This window comes from Orycteropus afer, unplaced genomic scaffold, assembly GCF_000298275.1.
Source record: "Orycteropus afer afer isolate SDZICR_OR568_19922 unplaced genomic scaffold, OryAfe1.0 scaffold00074, whole genome shotgun sequence".
In the NCBI taxonomy this organism is placed as follows: domain Eukaryota; kingdom Metazoa; phylum Chordata; class Mammalia; order Tubulidentata; family Orycteropodidae; genus Orycteropus; species Orycteropus afer.
In genome coordinates this window covers 1673884-1694516 of record NW_006921661.1, presented here as the reverse complement: position 1 = coordinate 1694516, position 20633 = coordinate 1673884, and the positions used below count along the sequence as shown (strand labels likewise).

Sequence of the window (20633 nt, the reverse complement as noted above, 5' to 3'; positions counted from 1 at the left end):
TACGGTGGCTGCAATGATGAGCTCAAGTATAGCAGGGATTGTGGGGCTGGCGCGGGATTGGGCAGTGTTTCGTTCTGCTGTGCATGGGGTCGCTATGAGTCAGAAACGACTCGACGGCACTTAACAACAACAACAATATTAATTTTATATTAATATCAATAATATTAAATATATACATATATAAAATAAGATAAGCCATTAGTTGATAGTTTTGGGAGTTAGGTTATAGGCATATGGGGGTCACTGTACTAGTCTTTGTTTCTGTTTGAAATGTTTTACAATACATTTTTTGAAAAAAAAAATTCTCCTAAACCCTAAACCCCAACTTTTGAGAACGTGTATATTTTTCTCCAGAAATTTCCTTCTTGCCTCACAGTTCTGAAAGTACCCCCCCTCATTACCCGGTGAAAGTGAAGTGAGGCAAAAGAACACGTTAGAGAGGCTGTTCAGGGTCCAGAGGAAGAGCAATCCTGCACCCAGAAGTGGCCTCTGATGGAGAGTGTATAGCAAAGAGAAGGAGAAGGGAATGTCCAGAAAAAGGGGAAGAAGAGAGACTTAAAAAAAAAAAAAAAAAATAGCCCAAGCCTCTGAGGTACTAAGTGAAATAGTCCAAGTGGTTTCCATACTTCTGAGCCCCCACCTTGGAAGCTCCTCAGTGTGCCAGTGCTTCACAGTGTGTGGAGCACAGCTCCTGCTGACATTTCTGTCCATGCACTACTGACTCGAGGATGAGGACCATGCTCTTTCCTCTTGCATCCCTCCTCAGAGCTGACCCTGCATGTAGGTGTCACCTCTCCTTAGAACTAGGGAAAGGGGCACGTGGGAGAAAAAAATTAAGGCTAGAAGTCCAAAGACCTGGTTCCTCCCCTGAGTCTGTCAGTCTCTAGCTGTAAGACCTTAGGCATGTCCCTTCAGATGTCTGAGGTACAGGATAATAACCTCTGGCAACCTCTCAGGCTTGCTGAAAAGTTCCTAGTTGCAAAAGGTAAATGAGTAGTTCAGTGAAAGAAATGTTGGTGTCAGTCCCTGGAGACCCCTCTGCAGATAGTACTGGGGCACAGAAATGGTTGAATCCTCTGCCAGACTCTTGGCCTCTTCTTGGAGAGAAGAGTTACAGTCCTGATTAGGAGTGGCTTTTCATTTGTTATATGATCTCAACAGCTGCCAGCAAGTGGTAGGACCTTGCATGACTATTTCCCTCCTTGATGTCAGCATCCTTATTGGTAAGTGGAGGGTAGATGAGGTGGCCTCTTGGGGCTAACCTGCCTGAAAGCCACCTCCTGGCCTTTGTATACCACATGCCTATCTCCCCTGGTGGCTATCCTGCTCTGACTGTCATTGAAACTGCATTCCTTTCAGACATGATTTCTTTGGCCACCATGAAAGAGTAGCCCCTTTTCCATGGATGTCAGTGCAGGGAAAAAAAAAAAAAAAAAATCCCATGATGGCCCTAACTATTCTCACTAGTCAAGAGAACAAGTTTAAAATTGTGAATCAGAAATGCAGTCTCCCAGCTAGGATTACTTACTTTCTTTAAACTTTTTATTGTGATTTGGGTGAAAGTTTACACAGCAAATTAGTTTTCCATTCAATAATTCATACATAATTTATTTCATGCCATTGATTGCAATCCCAACAATATAACATAACACTCATCTCATTTCCTCTTGTATTTCCCAGTTCCATTTGCCCTTCTTTCCTACTCTCAGCCGTGATTTCTTGATAGGCTTCAAGACGATGGTGTCCTTCACAACCTAAGACAACTCAGGGCACACCGCACTGCTCTGAAGGGCCCTTCCCCACAGGATCACTTTAGGTGCCAGTCAGAAAGTCCTCCTCCCTTCTAAGGTTCCCCAGGTCCTTGTGCTGACTTCCATCTTAGCAACATCACACTGTGTTATCACTGAGTGCTTACCTGTCTCTCTCCCAAGAAGACTGTCCCCTCAAGTGGCAGAGAGCTTACTACTTCTCTAGGGGACCCTTTACATCTTGAATGGCTCTGCCAGAACATTATTTCTTCTATTGGCCAAAATCCATACCCTTCAACCCATCTCTCACCCAGACAGCCTCCCAAATAATCTCCATGTCTTCAGGCTTGCCCCTTCCAATCCATTCTCCACACTGAAGCTACAGTGATCTTTCAAAAATCTGAATCGTACTAGGTCACTGTCCTGCTTAAGCCCTGCACTAGCTCCAATCACTCACGAATGTGGTTTACTAGGCCCTACGTGATTCGCCCCCTGACCACTTCTCCGTCCTGATCTCTGACTATGCTCGCACCTGTACTAATTAATTTCCTCCTAAACTACTCCCACTATTATGTGCATTGTTAGCATCTGCAGTATGTTAAGTGTTGCACCTTCATTACATCCTCCAATCCACTACTTTACCATCTGAGGGAGGTCATATTTCCATACCCAAAATAAAGCTGAGGCAACTGACCCTCAGGGAGGCTAAGTAGCTTGCCCAAGATTCCACAATGCGTAAGTGGCAGAGCTTGCAACATGCACCCAGATCTGATTCCAGAGCACATGAGCTCTCCCCTGCCACACTATATTTACTTCCAGAGTGAATTTCCCTCCATTTCTTAAGTGCTCTGTGCTCTCTCCTGCCTCAGTGGCCTTCACACATCCTACAACCAGCTTTCTTCCTTCTTGGTCTGGCTAATCCTACTCATCCTCAGGTGGCTGCATAGGTACAGTGTTCTACCCTCACACTCCCATCACTCTTTGTGCTTTAACCAATCACACATCACGGCATTTTTTTTCTGTCTTTTCTACCCACTGTGAGTCTATTGAGGGTAAAGATCATGTCTGGTGTATTCACCGTTATGTTGCCAGTGCTTAGTACAATGCCTGGCCTAGAATATGTATTTTTAGAATCCCAAGAATAATCCCAATTCTCACCCATGGATGCATATAGGAAAAAGGCTTATCTGTTCAGATATTTGAAGGTAGAGATTGTGCCCCTAAGAGTGTCTGAGGTCCTCTGCTGTCTTTGTCTTACCCAGACCAATGTTCTAAGGGCATCTGTGTGGGGCAGAGGTTGCCAAGGAAGTGCTTCTTCTCCCTGTTCCAGCTATCTTGGCCTGTCTTGAACACAAATCTCACTGCTATCTTACGGCCTTTCCATTAGCTGTTTCTTCAGCTTGGAACTCTCTTCTTCCCCCAATCTTTCTATGTAGCTCCTTTCAACATTTGAGTCTCAGCTCAAATGTCATCTCCTCAGAGAGGCCTTTCCTGATCATCTTGTTCAAAATAGTCACAGTCACTATCTTATCTGTATGTATAGCATTTGTAATTATTGGTTATTTTCTGATCTGATAGCACTAGAATGGAAGCTCTATTAGAGTAGGGTGCTCTTGTCTGTTATTTCCACTATTGTATCACCAGCCTCTAGCTCAATGCCTAGCACATAGTGAGTGTTCAGAAATGCATGAATGAAGGTGGGAGCTCCCACTCTACTTCCATCCTCCAATACTGGCCTTTGACTCCATTTGTGAAAAGGAGATGGTCAGAGATCTCATGCATTTACATGAGAACCTGTGAGAACCGGAACTCTGCAGGGCTTCCAGAGTTTTCTGCTATCGCAGGTTTTCTGCCTCTGCAGGGTGCAGTCTTACCGCTTTTCTATTGCTCTCTATTAGTGGAAACTATTTGAATTTTCCTCCTCTGACAGGTCTTTGCATTACCTAGCCAGGCTCCAGCTTTCACAGGTTTTACTGTAGATACATTTTTATGGGTACAAAGGTGGCATGGAAGAAAATACTTCTTTACCATAACCTTCTTATGTTTACTGAATTCCTGAGGAATAGAACATGGGAAAGGCAGATAATGAATACTTCACTGCCTTTTACTAAAGCTGCCTTACACACACACACACACACACACACAAACCAAACTCACTGCCATTGAGTCGATTCTGACTCACAGTGACCCTCATTGGGTTTCTGAGGCTGTAAATCTTTACAAAAGTAGATTGCCCCATCTTTCTTCTGTGGAGTGGCTGGTGGCTTTGAACTACGACGTTTTGGTTAGCAGTCAAATGCCTTATCCAGTACACCACCAGAGCTCCTTGCCTCATGCACAGAAGTCCCTAACAGTTTACAAAGCACTTTTCCCCAGTCCTGCAGGTATGTGTGCGTGTGTCTGTGTGAGCTGAAGAAACAACTTTGGCTTAAAGTGAGTAAGGGGCTCAATCAAGTCCTCATAGAAAGTGGAACATTTGAAAGCTCATGCTTCTTTCACAGCAAATGAATAGGCAAGAAACATCCAAGCTAATTTCTTATGGAAGAACCACTTCTGAAGAAGTCTGGCCAAAAACATTGACTCTGAACCTTATCAAGTCTCTTAAATCCAACCACCAACTTAAGGCAACACAGAAGGCAGAGAGAGGAATATAATAAGCAACATCACAGAAATGTAATCAGTGAGATCCAGACTATGGGAAACTCAACATCTCTGTTTCTTCAACAGATAAATTGCAAGTGGGAGAAAAGAGATAGAAGGGAAAGATACTGTTTAAAAGAGACTTAAAAGACATAGTGACCAAATACAATATGACTTTGTTTGGATCCTTACTCATTAAAAACACTAAAAAACATTATGCTATTTGTAAAACAATTAGAAATGTAAACAATGACTACATAATTGATGATATTAAGAAATTATTGTTAAGTATTTTAGGTTTGATAATGGTATCATTATGTTAAAAAAAAAAGTCCTTATTTTTTTCAAGCTATATACTAAAATACTTATGGAGAAAATGATATACCTGTGATTGGTTTGAAAACAATCAAGAAGAAGGCATAAAAGGGTGGGGGAGGGCATGGACTGATGGTTGTTAGTGTTGGATGATGGACACATGGGGGTTTATTTTGCTATTCAATTTGCTTTTGTGTATGTCCAAAATTCTCCATTAAGAAAAGTAAAACACAAAAGATATAGATGACAATTCTATTCAAGTTGGTGGCTCAGTGAACTTTTTCATCTTTACAAATGTGGAAATTGGTCTCAGGTTAAATGATATACCCCAAATCATGCTGTTAGTGAAGTGGGAGAGTTGGGAATTTGATCCCTTATCTTTCTCCAAATTCAGCTGTTGGGCACAGTCTACCTCTTTATATATCAATGATTTTGATATTGTGGTTCCTCCAGTTCTATCCTCTCTGCATTGATGGCAGAAACTGACTTGTTTATTTCTGTGTCTAATACGTACAACACAGTGCCAGGCACACAGTACATGTATCTGCTGAACAGATGAGCAAATGAGTGAATGGCTGTATGAATACCCCAAATCGAACAGTTCAATCAGTTTGACAGGGTCCATGTGAGGGCCCTAAGGGTGTGACGGAGCCATTCTCTATTGGAAGACCCACTTTCTCTTCTTTGAAAGGAAGCACAGTTGGCAAAGACCATTATGTTCATTAAGCACCTACTTTGTGGTTGGCAGGCCTTATACTAGCCCCTGAGCATACAGAAATAAAACAGAATTACTACCTGCAAAGAATTCAGCATAGTAGGTCAAACGGAGACAACAAATCCCTGGGGAAGAAGAAAGCAAAGGAAACGATGGAATCCCAAAGGTGGGAACCCAACTCAGGCTCAGGGCTGGGATATTTCTTAGAGAACAGAATGCTTAAACTGAAACTACAAGGGTGGACAAAAATAAGCCAAAAGGAGAATAGGCAAATGAGGTGGGGGCAGGTTTGGGAAATTTGTGGACTAGAAAATTTTTTGTATTAGAGTTGTTTGCAAGGTTACTTAAAATGATGGTGCCACAGACAGTGTAGAACAACAGGCCCATCATTCTCTCTGTGGGTTGAATTCTTCCCTGGCTCACCAACCCATCAGCCAGCCTTATCTTGATTTGGTTTGCAGTCTGGACACAGAACTGTTTTACAACACATTTTGAGCAGAATCTGGAGAGGCCCTGAGTATGGAGGCTGGAATGCACCTCTCCTCTGTACACATCTGGGAGAAGTTTTTGTAATTTGGTATAATAAATTCTGTGCCTTCTTTAAGGTTCACAAAATCTTTATCTGCCCCTTGAAATACAAGGTTTTTAAAGGTCAACTTCTTGTTTCTTATCACGTAAAAGTTAATTTAGAGTGAGTTTGAAGGGTGACCAAATTCTATGGCTTTATGTTCTTGTTTTCCTGAAATTTCTACTTCCAGGTTGTAATCATCAATTATCTGTATTGCAACTCATGGTAAAGAGATTATTACACCTTGAAGCTGCTTAAAGTTCTTCCTCAAAAGGAGTCAGTTGTTGAAATTCCAGTGGATTTTCAGTCTAGCGTCTTCTTTTAAAACATTGGTTCAATGTGAACTGCTGTGTGAAAAGTGAATTTACTCTGTAAATCTTCACCCAAATCAAAATAAAAAACAACAACAACAACAACAAAAAACATTGGTTCCATTCTAATCTGAGCTCTCCCACTGGTCCACCGTGTGACTTTGGGCAAATCACTTTAGATCACTGAGTGTCAGTTTCCCTGCATGTAAGTGTCTACCCTTCTAGGCTATTGTGAGGGGTGGAGATCCATACACAGAGTGCCCAGCACAGGGCCAGTCACTTAGGAATGCTCTATAAAAGATGGCCATTTTCCTTCATGTGCATGTAGTTCATGTAGGTTTTTTTGCCCCCCACCCACCAATAGCAATGAGTAGGTAACAATTTGAAAGATATATTACAAGAAAAAAAATAAAATAAAAAGGTCAAAATATATGATTACACAGAGAAATACATTATAATCTTAAGGGCAAAGAGCAGACTATAAAATTATATAGAGAGCATAATTCTTATTTTAAAAATAATTATTTATATATGCATAAATATTTTTTATAATAAGCATTATGGTTCTGTGACTATAGGTGGAAAGGAGTGGGAGAAAGAAAAATTGACATTTGCAGGCAATGAATTAAAGTTTAGAGAAGTTGAGGAACTCAAGGTCATGCAGTCAGCCAATGGGGAAGCAAGGATTTTGAACCCTAACAATCTTGGTGTAGCACATTCTCATCACCATGCTACGCTGCCTTTCAGGCACCTTAAATACATGGCCTGTACTCCTCACAGCAACCCTTCAAGGTAGGCATTATTCCCATTTTACAGTCACTTAGCATGTTTGGGCCACAGTTTTCTCATCTTTGAGATGGGGATGAAATGAGCATCCCCATCAGATGGTCAGTGTGCAGCCAATGAGAAGATGCACGCAACAGCACTTCATAAAGGGCGCACTATGAGTAGCATGCACTTTCTTTGTCAAGTAGGGAACATAGAAGAATTTCATAGGGGGTGTGTGAGTAAGGGCCTTAGACTGCCACACTGGCCCCTCTCACCAGCCAATGCTGCGGTGACACCAGGGGCATGCAGGATTCAATGGGTGGTCCCAACAGAGGCATCAGGAGCCTGGGAGTCACCTAGTCACACTCAGGACCTGTTTTTTTGTTTTTAAATCCAGATTTCAACTGTAAACGAAACAAAAAACAAACCAATAAAGCTGCTTCCAATGCAGCCACATTGTGTAACTTTTTTTTTTTTCCCTCACAGTTTAAAAACTTTGCAACAACTTTTTAAATGAAGCTTGAAATTCAAGTTTGATTTGAAAAGGAGTGTTCTAAACCTAGTAAATTGGGTAAGTGGAGAGACCAGAGTTCTCAGATTACTTGGAGGGTGACAGTTCTTTACAATGAACCAGGTTCTAAGGCATGGGTGCAGCAAAAAGCTCTAATATGCATAGACCTCACTCACTAAGGCAGTTTGTGCCAACTACGAGCTGTGTGACCTAGGCAAAACACTTCAGCTTTCTAAGTCTCACTTTCATCATGGTAAGGAAATGGCAAGAGGACAATACCAAAAGGAGCCCTGGTCGTGTTAATGGTTAAGAGCTCGGCTATTAACTGAAAGGTTGGTGGTTCAAGCCTACCGAGCTTCTCCATGGGAGAAAATCCTGAGGATCTGCTTCCACAAAGATTACAGCCTAGAAAACTATGGGGCAGTTTTGCTCTGTCACGTGGGGTTGGAGTTAGTAGAGATGGACTCAATGGAACCTAACAACAACAACAACAATTTCAAATGTGTTGTTGGGTGCATGCACAATTGCTTTGAAAACTATAAAATGACAAAGCTTATTACCATCCTTTGGTAGGCTTTGTGGTACTATAGCAGCCTATTTAAACCTATGTAAGTGTTCATACTACATTTCTAGAAGAATAAATCACTAGAAGTAGGTGAAAGTGCTGTAGGCTCACAAAGCCATGTGGAATGGCTTGAGAGTCTTGGGCCCTTGTTTAGGCTTTGTTAGTAACTTTGGGTCTGAGTTTGGGTACACCACCTTGCCACTCTTGGCTGTAGTTTGCCTGTCTGTATGTAACATGCAAGGAATTAGGAGGAAGTTACAGTCATTGTTCTCTGATGTCCCTTCTGGTCCTGTGACTTGACTGGTAATTCCTTCTCCAAGCCCCTGAGTCATATTAGCCAAGAACAATCACTCAGTAAGACTCTAACATTATTTCCCTTTGCCCTAAATTATTTGTCTGGGATTATGCTGTGTCCCCTCTCATGGCTGAAACATGGGCACTTGTTTCATTCTTCCTCCATTAGGATTTAATTGTTTGGATAACAGTTGTTTCCAAATGATTGTGAGGTCTGATGGGAAAAGCCTGGCTTAATGTTCATTGGTCTTTATATCTCCTCAGAAGGGTGCATGGTGCTTTGGACACCGTAGGAGCCCAACCACTGTATGCTTGACTGAACTGAAAAGAGCCCAGTGCTGCCTATGGCTCACTCTTGTGCTGCCTTGCACATGCTACCCTGCTTCTCCTTCCCCTCAAACTGGCCAAGGTCCAGAGTGATAAGGAGGTCAATGAGAATAAGCATTGACCCCTTTGACACCTGGGGAAAGTCAGCTTCCTGTGGTTGCTTCACCTGTGCCCTTCTGCAAAGTAGGGGTGCTCTGTACCTTCCTCTGGCTCCTCTAATATCCAGGATAGAGAGCCCATTGAACTGACAGGGTTCTGAGGTAGGAAGTTTCCTCATTTCACAGATAAGAACCCAAGGCCAAGGACTTTCAACAATCTGGCCTCCCTAGTTAGTTGTCTTCCCAACCACACTGACACATGGAAAATCTTCTGGACTACACTGAAAGCCCCACAAGGACAAGAACTGTATTACTGTGGTTCCCAGTAGGTATGTAGGCATTTGATAATATCAAATGTGCCTTTATCCCACTGCTATGCAATTAATTAGTGCTTATTTTTTTCCCTCTCCCTCAGCTCTGTGAACTTCACAACAATGGAGACTGTATCTTACTTGTCTCTAAAGCCCCTGTAGGAAGGACAGAGCACAATGCTGAGTAGACACTCAGTTAACATATGTTGAGTGAATGAGTAAACTCATATTACAGGGCTATTGTGAGGTTTTGCTAAAAGGTTATACAAAAGCTCACTTCAAATTGTAACATATTCCATAAATGCAAGAGGGACAGTCTCTATGACAGAGATTTTCTGATTGTTCTTTTCTAGTTTCTGTCAGTTCATTGCTCAGAACAGCTGGAGAAGACACCATTCCCCTGGGGTCTGGATCAAAACAATTTTTTATGATAGAAGCTTTCTCTCCCACCAAAGATGTGGGCCTATGGATGCTCATGCCACATGTACATATTTGTAAAAGAAGTTCTACTACTGTAAGGGCTGGCTCTTAAGTATGATAAACAGAGGGAATTAAATTTTATGTGATGGAATGAAGGATTCTCGTTTTATTACTTGTTCTTGTATGTGTGATGGGAGGGAGGTGTGCCCTCTCACCACTTTTCTCAAGGACATTCAGTTCTTTTGCTGTCAAAAATGCTCAATAGCTATTTGAAGGCCTTAGCCAGGACACTGGACTCTTGAGAAGGAATGACTTCACGATATGTCTTCTCTTCCCTTCTCCTCTATTCCATGAATATTATGGTTAGTCATTGGGATTCTGTCTATGTAGGCAAAGTGAAGCAGCATGCTGAGGAAACTGTGCAGATAATTTAGGCTGAAATCTCTTTGCTACGGAGAGCCTCCACAGTGCAGAGCAGACACTCAGAGTAGATGCTGCACTTCATCTTGCCTGAAGACAGGGATACTTGGGGCTCTTTCCTGCTCTGGGCTGCCTTTGCCCATGATGATCTCTCTGAATGGAAATTCATTCTCCTTCCAGGAAACTCCTACCTACTCAAGTACCACCTTCTTGGTGAATATTTTCTGCTCCCACAACTGCTCTACAACACATACAATACATAGCTCTACAACAGTACTTACCACAGTACATTAGCACTTAACTTTATCTATCTCTCTTACTTGAGTTCTTAGAGGGCAGGGGCAGGACTTATTCATCTCTGCCTGGCAGAGGGCATGGCCCTATAATAGAAACTCTGGATATTTATGGAATAACAAGAATTAATGAACTTCGCAAGTTTCGGATTGACTCAGGGATATTTCAACCTTTTTAGATTTAAGGTGAAAAACAGACCTGCTATCTTCTGTGGCTCAAGCCCACATGTTCCTTGTGGACAATTATTCCACTGGACTCAAGCCTGGCCCATCTGGAGCCACAGGCAGAAGGACTAAAAGCTGGGTCAGTGGTCTGAGGCTGCCTCTTCTCCTTCTAGACTGCTGAAGCCAATTCAAGGCAAATGAACCAGAGTAATCACAGTATCACACAGTTGGCCTTTTAATCCTTATGATGCTTAGAGATTTTTAAAAATGTTCTAAACAGAAAACTCCTAAAGGTTGGGGTGCTGATTTTCAGTCCTATTGATTCTCCACTCTGTCTATCATGCCCAAATGCCCCTTGTTTATAAATACGAAGAATCTGCTTAAACATGTGTAGACTAGGTCAACTGTAAAGTCACCATAGAAAGAGAGTTAACTATTTTGATTTCCCCCCCCCACGTCTCTTCCTTTTTATTCTCTGAATAACTCCAGAGATTGGTAGTACCAGGAACAACCACAAATCTTTCAGGTGGAAAAGTAAAGCACATTATGGTTCTATGTATCTGGTTTAGACAACAGAAAAATGAAGGCTAGACTATAAGGACTGGAATGGTCCTCATGGTCCTATGGTCCTCATTTTATAAACAGGAGAATGATGCCTGGAGATGTCAAGTAGCTTGCATGAATCCCATCAATTGGGATTAGAACAAGGATTTCTTTCACCCTCAGGTAATAAATATTATACAAGACTAGGTATCCCTTTCCTTGGAGCTTTGTTTGCCTAGCACTTAAGATAAGCCAATGGTGAAGATGACTTTTATCACCCCCTAAGGGACAGAGGTTGTGGGAGCAAAAGTGGACCTCCGTGGACCTGATGAGGGTTATCACAGGAGGAGAGATCTGAACTAAAGGTAACCCAGCCTCCATCCTGGGAGAAGCCTTCCTTCTGTAGCATCTATGATACAGAACCTGACAGCCTCCTCTTGTCCAGTTCTAGTGACAGGGGCTTGTAATGTTTCTAGGCAACTCATTCCATTGTTAAATTGTTAGAAAACTCTTTCTTCCATGTGCCTTTTCCTTTGCATTTGGAGACAGATAGCAATTAATTTCATTTACCTTGTTGTTGTTGTTGTTGTTGTTGTTTGCAGTGGAGTCGGCCCCGACTCATAGCGACCCCTCCTTGGGTTTCCGAGGCAGTATCACTACAGAAGTAGGATTGCCCAACCTTCCTTCCGAGGAGTGGCTGGTGGGTTTGAACCGCCAGCCTTCTGGTGAGCAGTCAAGTGCCTTAGCCACTATGAGTTAATTTTAATTAATTCAAATGGAACAACTGGTGATATGTACTCATTCCTCAGACCACATGTGCAGCTTTCTGCCTGCCCTGAAGGTCTCCTTGAATGGAGAGCTGGTGTTGGTGGCCTATTAACTCAGTAATACCCATCTTACACCCTACGCCTCCCAGTCTTATTGCTGTGTGGGGCACGTGGGAGCCAGAACCTTACCTCCATCATTGTCTTTGCTGTCACCACAGGCCGTTTCCATGGATGTATCACAGCCAGCTCCTCTCCAGCCCAGCTGGCAGATGCAGTGCCACCCATTCAGGTCCAAGGTACATCTGCCGTTACCATTGCACAACCCAGGGCAACCCTCTGTAAGGCAAAGTGCAGAGTCAACATCTGATCGTCCACAGCTAACTGCAGTCACACGCATTCACACTCTACCTGACAACTTACAAAATGCCTTCACATCCATCAGCACAATGATGCTCACAGCAGCCCAGGGAACAGTATCATTAGATACATTCCAATTTATAGAGAAGACAACTGAGACTCAGAGGGAAAAGGGCTTCCTAAGGTCACACAGTCAGAAATTGGCACAAATCCAGACCTTGTGCATCTAAAGCCCTCTTTTCCAAAACTGATTGGAATTCTAGAGCTGGAGTCACTGGAAGTAGGCCTGTCAGCATCTGACCAATGGAAGTTTTTGCCTTCTCCTTGTTCACGCTGATGGTTTCCTGTCTCTAGAGGCTGTTTAGAACAAAGGAATCATCTCTCCATTTACTCCTTGTGTCCTCTCAGCACTTCCGGGTATCATTCTAAAGGGCTGTACTTTTTCCAACTCTTGTTACTAGGTCAATTGTATTGGACTTTAGGCTTTTCATTTATTTTGTCTTATTTTCTCTTAAACGACTATCTTGGCTTAGGTCTTTTTCTTACCATGTGGTCTACAGCCACACTTAGATGCAGGCTGTGCACCCAGAGGAGCCCCAGTGATGGCCAAAAGAATCTAACTGGTGCTGTCTGTAATTGCAAGTCCAGATACTGGCAGGCTGCTCTTCCCTAATTTTGTTAATCTGTACAATCTGTCTGTCTATCATTTATTATCATCTTCTCTGGGCTAGCACTGGAGGTACAGAGATGAGTAAGACTCAGTTCTTATTCTTAAGGTGCTTGCAGCCTGTCCAAAGGAGAAAGAGTTGTATAAGCAAAAAACTTCACTGCTAAGTGCCCTAAGGGATCAAAATGGGTTGAGAACCTATCACGGGAGTGGCCATCTGATTGAGAGGGCTCTGAACAATTTAATCAAGAAGGGTTAGACAATATTTAGGCTCTCAGCTTTGGTTGTGCTTTGTCCATAATATAAGATTTTTATTCTTATTTAAATAGAATAAAAGGTTTTTGATTACCACCTATTCAAGCCCCACTCTCTGAGTTTGTGACTGAGAATATATATGTCCAAGAATCTGTAAAGTACATGATTCACTTCAGCTTTTATTTTGCCACTTGGTTTTCACTCATGTTCTCATTTTAACAAACCTGCCAACTCTTTCTCTCAGAGGGGCTATCAAAAAACAACATCCATGGCATACATTCCATCTCTTCTCCCTGCTCCTGCTCAGGCTAAGAGAAAGTATGGATGTAAAAGCACTCTGTCATCTATAAGCTTACTTTGTATGACTATTATGAGCAGTGAACTGTTATAAATATGACTATAAATGGAATTTTCTGCCATGAAATAACTGAAAATTGATCCACTATTCTTAAATGGGATAACGTGAAAGTGGCTGTCCAGTACAAGAGCTGGCCCAAGGTAGGCAGGCACTCACTAAATAGTTGATGAATCAGAATCTAAAACTTCAATGTTTCAAAGACTTTTGATAGTTGACTGCTATTTCAAAGTGAAACAAAGGAACATGTTCATTTCCACTTGGGATAGTCAACACAGCTACCAATTAATCATTCTGGCCACTGTGTTTTCCACTTAAAGGAAGAAACATTTATTGAATGTGCACTCTGAGCTGAGGAAGAATTCCTCCAAAAGTTTAGAAGCAAATATAGACTATGTGGTCTTTGTATAGCAGATATCTGTTGGGGAAGATGAGGACCCATGAGCATGGCTACCCCAAAAGTGAGTGAGGAAGCACTGTAAAAGCAGGCTGCAGGTGCAGTGCTGTGATGTGTGGGTGACCATCCAGGCATTCTGACTTAGTAGCCAATAGCAGCCACACTAGTGATGTACGCAGAGACCCCTTTCTCCAAGTAGCCCCAATTATTTTTTTGTCCATATGGCTGGGATTTCCTTTCTTCTTCTTCTTTCTTTTTTTCTTTTTTAAAAAGTGTGCTTTAGGTGTAAATTTACAGAGCAGAGTTTATTTTTTTATTTTACATTCAACATTTTATGTACACTTGGTTTTACTCCCCATTTACCATCCTCAATCCTAACTCACTCTCCTCCCCTCCCTGACCAGTACCTCCCCCAGACCCCTCATAGTTATGCACTCCTGTGTGACCTGCATTTCTTCCAAGTGAATGTTGTCCCTCTGGTGCCCCATGGTTTATTGCTCCAAGGGATGCATCTCCATAGAGTATATGGGTGCATCACCCTGAGTTGAGTAGTCTGTGTGTACAGAGACTGAGAGCTAGCCTCTGGGAATGAGTTTTATTCCAGGCCCGAAGTGTATCCCAGGGCCATAGTATTGGGGGTCCTTGGGATTTCCTTTCAATTAATCTCATTTTATTTAAAATTAGTTTTGGTCTAATCTCTAAGAATGGCAGCAGACTGCTTTCTTTTGCTTCTTATAAAATGCTAAGAACATCTTTTGTATAAGAGCATAGGCTTGAGAGCCATAAAAAATGTTTGGCTGTGTGATCCAGGCAAGTTATTTAATATCTTTGAGCACTAAATAAGGTAATGTATACATGATATACAAAGCCTGGCATACAGCTGGGATACTACTATATTTATGCGATCTCTAACTCTTCTACTCACCTTGACCTTCTCCCTATTTTGGGCAGATGAAAAATGAATTCACTGCCGTCGAGTCGGATCTGACTCATAACTACCCCTCCTTGGGTTTCCGAGGCAGTATCACTATGGAAGCAGATTGCCCAATCTTCCTTCCAAGGAGCGGCTGGTGGGTTTGAACCACCAGCCTTCTGGTTAGCAGACTAATAAATGTCTTAGGTATTAATTCTGGGCAAAGGCCATATAATTTCATTAAATTGTGCCCATAATCTCAGGTAGGGTCCATAGAACTGAAAAATAGAAAACTCAGGTATTTCTCTATATCAGGGGTCAGCATACTTTGTTTCTGTGAAGGTCCAGATTATAAATATTTCAGGGTTGTGCACCATATGGGCTCTGTGGAAATTACTCAACTCTGCGATTGTAGTATGAAAGCAACCACAGATAATTTGCATATTTGAGTGTGGCTGTATTCCAATAAAACTTTATTGACAAAAAACAGGTAGCAGGTCAGATTTGGTTCATGGCAGTAGTTTGCCAACGTGTGGTTTAGATGCTTTGAAAACAGTGATGACAATGACAACTGCCATATACTCAAAGTCCAAAATGGCTGACCACTGTGGTAAGCATGTTACATATATTATTTCTAAATTAAGTAACTTTAAAAACAAATTCAGATCCCAATTTTCTAGGATGCTTCTAATTTCAATCCATTTCATTCTTCTTAATAAAATCCATATGTTGTAGTAGAGTGTGGACTTTGGAGCAGAACAGACTAAGTTCAAAGCCTAGGACCATCATTTACTTGCTCCCCACATGATGATGGCAAATTACTTAACCCTTCAAGCTTCAGTTTTTCTCATTTGTAAAATGGATATAATACCTAACCCAAAGAGTTGTTGAGAGGATTAAATTGAGATAATCTATATCCTACTTCTGTAGTGATACCACCTCAGAAACCCAAGGAGGGGTTGCCATGAGTCGGATCTGACTCAACAGCAGTAAGTTTGTCTTTTGGTTTATATTAATTATTTAGCACAGTACATAGCATAAACAAGCATTCGATAAATGGTAGTTGCTATTATTATTGTTATTAGTGGATTTGTTTTAAATTTGCCTAACTTCACTAAATCCAAGAAACAAAACCAAACTCACTGCCATTGAGTTGATTCGACTCATAGCAACCCCCACTGGGTTTCCTAGGCAGTAAATCTTCATGGAGGTAGACTGCCCCATTTTCCATGGAGTGGCTGGTGGGTTTGAACCACCAACCTTCTGGTTAGCAGTGAAATGCCTTAGGTACTACACCACCAGAAACTCACAAAGCAGAAAATAACCCTTTGCTAGCCCACATTGTGTGAATGTTTGAGTTGTCATAAATACAAACCTCACCAAAGAGAGACTAGACAGCCCATGACAGGTGATAATGGGGTCAATATGCACTGTGGTGGCAGCTGGTATGATAGATTCAGGGCAATGGGCTCCAGGCCAGGCCCACCACTTCATGCTTTCCTAGTACCCTGTCCTTTTCCTGATAGCAAGCATACTGAAATTATTAATTTTGCAGTTATTCCAATGTCTCACACAGAGCAAGCAGTCAATATATATTTGTTGAGATTAATAAATGAAAAGAAAGGAGACCAAGGTTCTGGTTTCTTTGGCCTAACTTGTGAGGTTGTGGTAAAGTTATTTTCCCTCTTTTGGCCTTCAATTTTTTGATCTATAAAATGGGGGTTTGGATGAGATAATCTGTTAGGTCCTTCTAGCACAACTGACCCAGTAGAGAAGGTTAAAACAACTTCAACTTAGATAATTTCAATAAACCTAAGTCTACTCCTACTGTATTTCAGGACTTGTGCTAATTCTAGGGTATACAGAGATGAGATACATTCCCTGTCTTCAAGAATTTTATATCCTATTTATGTATACCCCACTTTTTTCCAGGAAAGATTGAAGGTGGATCTTATAATTCCAAGTAATATTTTTCAAAGTAAACTCTGTAAAACACTAGTTCTGTAAACTACTCAATAGCAAGCTTCTGAGGTAAAAATACGTGTGGAAAACATGGTACCCTATAACCTTATCCTAGAAAGTCACAAGGAATGTCAACATATCAAAGGCTCTGAGAAGTCCTGTAATAAAGAGACTTGCTTGTTTAAGTATTGAACATTTCACAAACTGATTTCAGAATTCTTGTCTTCCCCATTACCCTTCTTACATTATTCTACAGTACAAACCTACTCTGGGATCCCCTGATCCAGCGAGCTCCTCTTAGCATCCAGTGCCCAGTAGTGCACACAGTCTGTGCCGCTCTCACACTGCCTCAAGGAGCATGGGTTGTGAGGGCAGGTAAATGGTAGACATGAAATCACAGGAAAACTTTAACCACAGTCAATTTTTCAAATGGACCAAATTATTCCCTGAGGATATGTACTGTCCCATCAGTTTCAGAGGGACTCTGAATACTGGAGGGTTGAATGAGGTTTGCTCTCATCCAGGAATTTGCTTCTGGGATAATCATACTCTCTTTAGATAGCATGAGGAAGCTTCCTCCAGAGTGACTTGCTGACTTTCTTAAAGCAATATGGCCATCCTTACTCACTGCTGAAGCTCATTAATTCTAGAAACCCCGAAACTCATCAATAATTCAGAGAGCTCAAGTGACATTAAAATCCCCACTGGAAGGACTCACACCAGGCATTTGCTAGCACCAAAATAATGTAATTTTAAGGTTTAGAGAAAGGCTAAGCTTTTCAAAAGAAACGATGGCCTTTAAATGACAAGGGACCACTTTATCTTCAACCTTCTGCTTAAGCCTATGGAGAAGTCCCCCTTGCAGCTAGCATCAGGCAGGACTAGAAGATTTCCAGAATCATAGAAGGTCTTTTATTTTTACTTTTATTGTGGTGAAAACATACACAATAAGACATTCGCCAACATAACAACTTCCCCATTTACAGCTCAGGGACACTGATGACATTTTTCATGTTGTACCACCATTATTATCATCCTTTTCCAAAATATTCCACCACCATTAGCATAAACTCAATGCCCCGCAAACAAAAGCATATTTGTTCTTTGTTAAGTGGTGGCAAGGGGGCCATGCAATACAAAATGCCCTGTTTGTGTTTCTCTTTCTTGTCCCTACAGTCACTTCCCTAGATAAGAACACCATCATCTTATACTGGGGTCACAGCAATACCTCCTAATTGGCCTCTTTGCCTCCAAATGTTACTCTTCAATACTTCCTCCGTAATGTTGGCAAATTGATTTTTTCCAAATCACAGATGTGACTAAATCATTACTTTGCCTTTAAAAATCTCCAGTGGTTTTCTAATACCCTTAGGTTAAAGTCCAAAATCCTATTTCATAAGGCCCCTGCCTAAGCTGGAAGGTTCTTACTAAGCAGCTCCTGAACTTCCACTGTCATAACTCCCATCATACTTTATTGGAATTATTTGTTCTACTGTCATCTCTGCTAGACTGCAGGCACCCTAAGAGCAGGGACCATTTCTGTTGTGTGGTATTCATCTTTCTTGGCACTTAGGAAGAGTTCAATGTACTTGTTTAGTGAATAAATGTTTATTTAGTCTCTACCAATGCAGCTGGAAAGCAAAGAAACCAAACTGGCTTGTCTTTGAACTACAAAATACTCTGCTTTGACAAGTCCTGAGCTTTCATGGTACAGACCTAGATTTTGCCAAGAAACATTTGACTTTTAAAGCAAGTTATGATTCATTGGCCTAATCCAATGAAAGGTCTAGTGATGACACTATCTGAACTAAAGATTAGAACAGGTGGTTTAAGAGAGAATATGTGCCACTTCTTGGTGAGGATGTCAATTTGGAAGAAGTGGTTTGGAGAAAAGAAATGATGGGACATTATTGGTGATTTATGGTATAGAAGGTAGAATGTCTGAAACACGAATTAGACTAGGAAATCCACTTAGCAGAAGTATGATCTAGGATGAGTCATTCAACTTCCTCAATTTCAGCCGCTTTTTAATACAAGTATATTATATTTGATCCCTTAAAAATAATTCACAGGACTCATTTAAGATATGTAAAAGCTTTACACAGTAGGAAAAAATTCCATAAAATAGAAGGTAACGTTATTAAATTTAGTCCATCCTGCAGATTTGTCTGATGACAAGTATGCATGTAATGCCTGTTTTAAAGAGGCTCAGAGGCACTACTTTCTCTTGCTGAAATGACTTTATTCTCAGTTTAGGGCCAGAATGTGAAATGTGAGAAGCCTTGCTTCTCAAAACCAGGCATCCATACGATGGCCCTAGCAACCACCTTTGCTGTGGCTGGGAAGAATGTTCCAGCTGAAAAGCATTTAGTCATTTTTGTTTGTTTGTTTCTTTCAAATCCTGTCCATAATTTTTTTTTAAAAAAATATATATTTGGTGAAAATGATACATCCATAGTTTTTAAAAACAGCAGTTGCTGTCTCTTATCAAAAGTCAATTTAGCATTTTCCTTCATAATTTCATAAATTAATGAGAACAAGGTGGTGGTTATGATGATGACAGAATAGCAGAGGTAACATTTGAGCATCATTCCTGCCTAAGTGCTAAGCACTGTGCATTCACTGTTGCTCTTAATCCTCCCACCAGCCCTATGAGGTCCTTTCATCACCCTCATTTTATAAAGTTTCTGAAGTAAAGAGAGTTAAGTAGCTTGCCCAAGGCCACTAGTTCATTAAGTGTTGGAGTTGGAGTTAAACCCAAAAAGTCTGGTGTGTGCCATGGAGCATGTCCCCTAATGACTGACAACGTATTTATTATTTGCCAGGCACCGTGTTGGTATCTGGGGACAAAAAGATGAATATGACATGGTATTTCTCCTTGGGGAGCTTAGAGTCTTTTAGAAATACAAATGGCTGATCATTCTGAGAATTATTCTTACATCAATGAGGTTTATTTAGACAACTAGGCATCACTTAATTAAATTAATGTAAACATTTAAAATGGAATATGCCTTTAGGGAATATTCTTCAAAGGTAAAATCTACCAAAGCCAAGTCTTCTTTGGAAGGGGTGGGGTGGGGAGGAGACAATACACTCGCTGAGGTCAGGGTCCCCATGTCTCCTGGCACAATAACTAGTTCATACAACATTGCTGAGTGAGTGTACGTAGTAATAATAAGATGTAGTTATTAGGAGTTTTTAGTTTGCTCTGGGGTCCTCTCTTCTCTCAGGCCACCCACCCTGGCTCCCAGCACTTTAATTCTGATGGATCAGGGGCCATAAGGGATGAGCAAGGTGACATGAGGTGGGGTGAGAAGGGTGAGGAGTGTATGTGTGTGAGGGGGAGGGAAGGACAATGGCACAATGGTAATGTCACAAACAGATCTGATTGCCTTAAGGGGAGAATGGCACTCCAGGTATATCAACCATCTTGTGACCCAAAACCTACCCCCTTTGAGCAGTGGATGCTGTGACAAGGCTGGGGATGTGGCAGAGTCTAGACACCATGCTTATGAGGTGTATATACATTTTTATATACACTTTTCTTCCTTTATGCTCATACACAAACACACACACAAAGACAGGAAAATAGAGGAAGGAAGACCATACCTTTAACTACCCTATCCAGATAGTGAGCTTGGGAGATAAAAGACAGGACATTTAAGGTAGAATCCAGTAAGTGCAATTATGCCTGCCACACAACCATGCCAGGTGCTAAGGAGACAAAGGAGGATATGCCCCATGCTTGGGGCAGACCTCTGCCACAGGGAGGCAAATAAAACCATAAAGGACAACACAAGAGAAGAAGGAGAGCAAGCACATTCTCCATGAAGGGCCAAGGGGGAACTTCAACTCATTCAGTGGCCAAGGGGTTTGAAACATGATCAAATAAACAAGACGACGTATGGGTAAGGAAAATAGGAGAAAGGGGGATGGGAAGCTGCAAAA

At 41.5% G+C, this 20633-nt stretch overlaps 1 protein-coding gene across 1 annotated transcript in view; it reads right to left on the bottom strand.

Annotated features, from left to right (window-relative positions):
- Window positions 1-20633, bottom strand: part of TENM4 (teneurin transmembrane protein 4) — a 562032-nt gene that overhangs the window by 145396 nt on the left and 396003 nt on the right. The window contains exons 13-14 of the mRNA XM_007941024.2: window positions 20295-20321; window positions 11969-12115 (exon numbers count right to left, since the gene is read on the bottom strand). Of these exons, the coding sequence (XP_007939215.1) occupies window positions 11969-12115; window positions 20295-20321 (174 nt within the window). The remainder of the gene's footprint in view (window positions 1-11968; window positions 12116-20294; window positions 20322-20633) is intronic.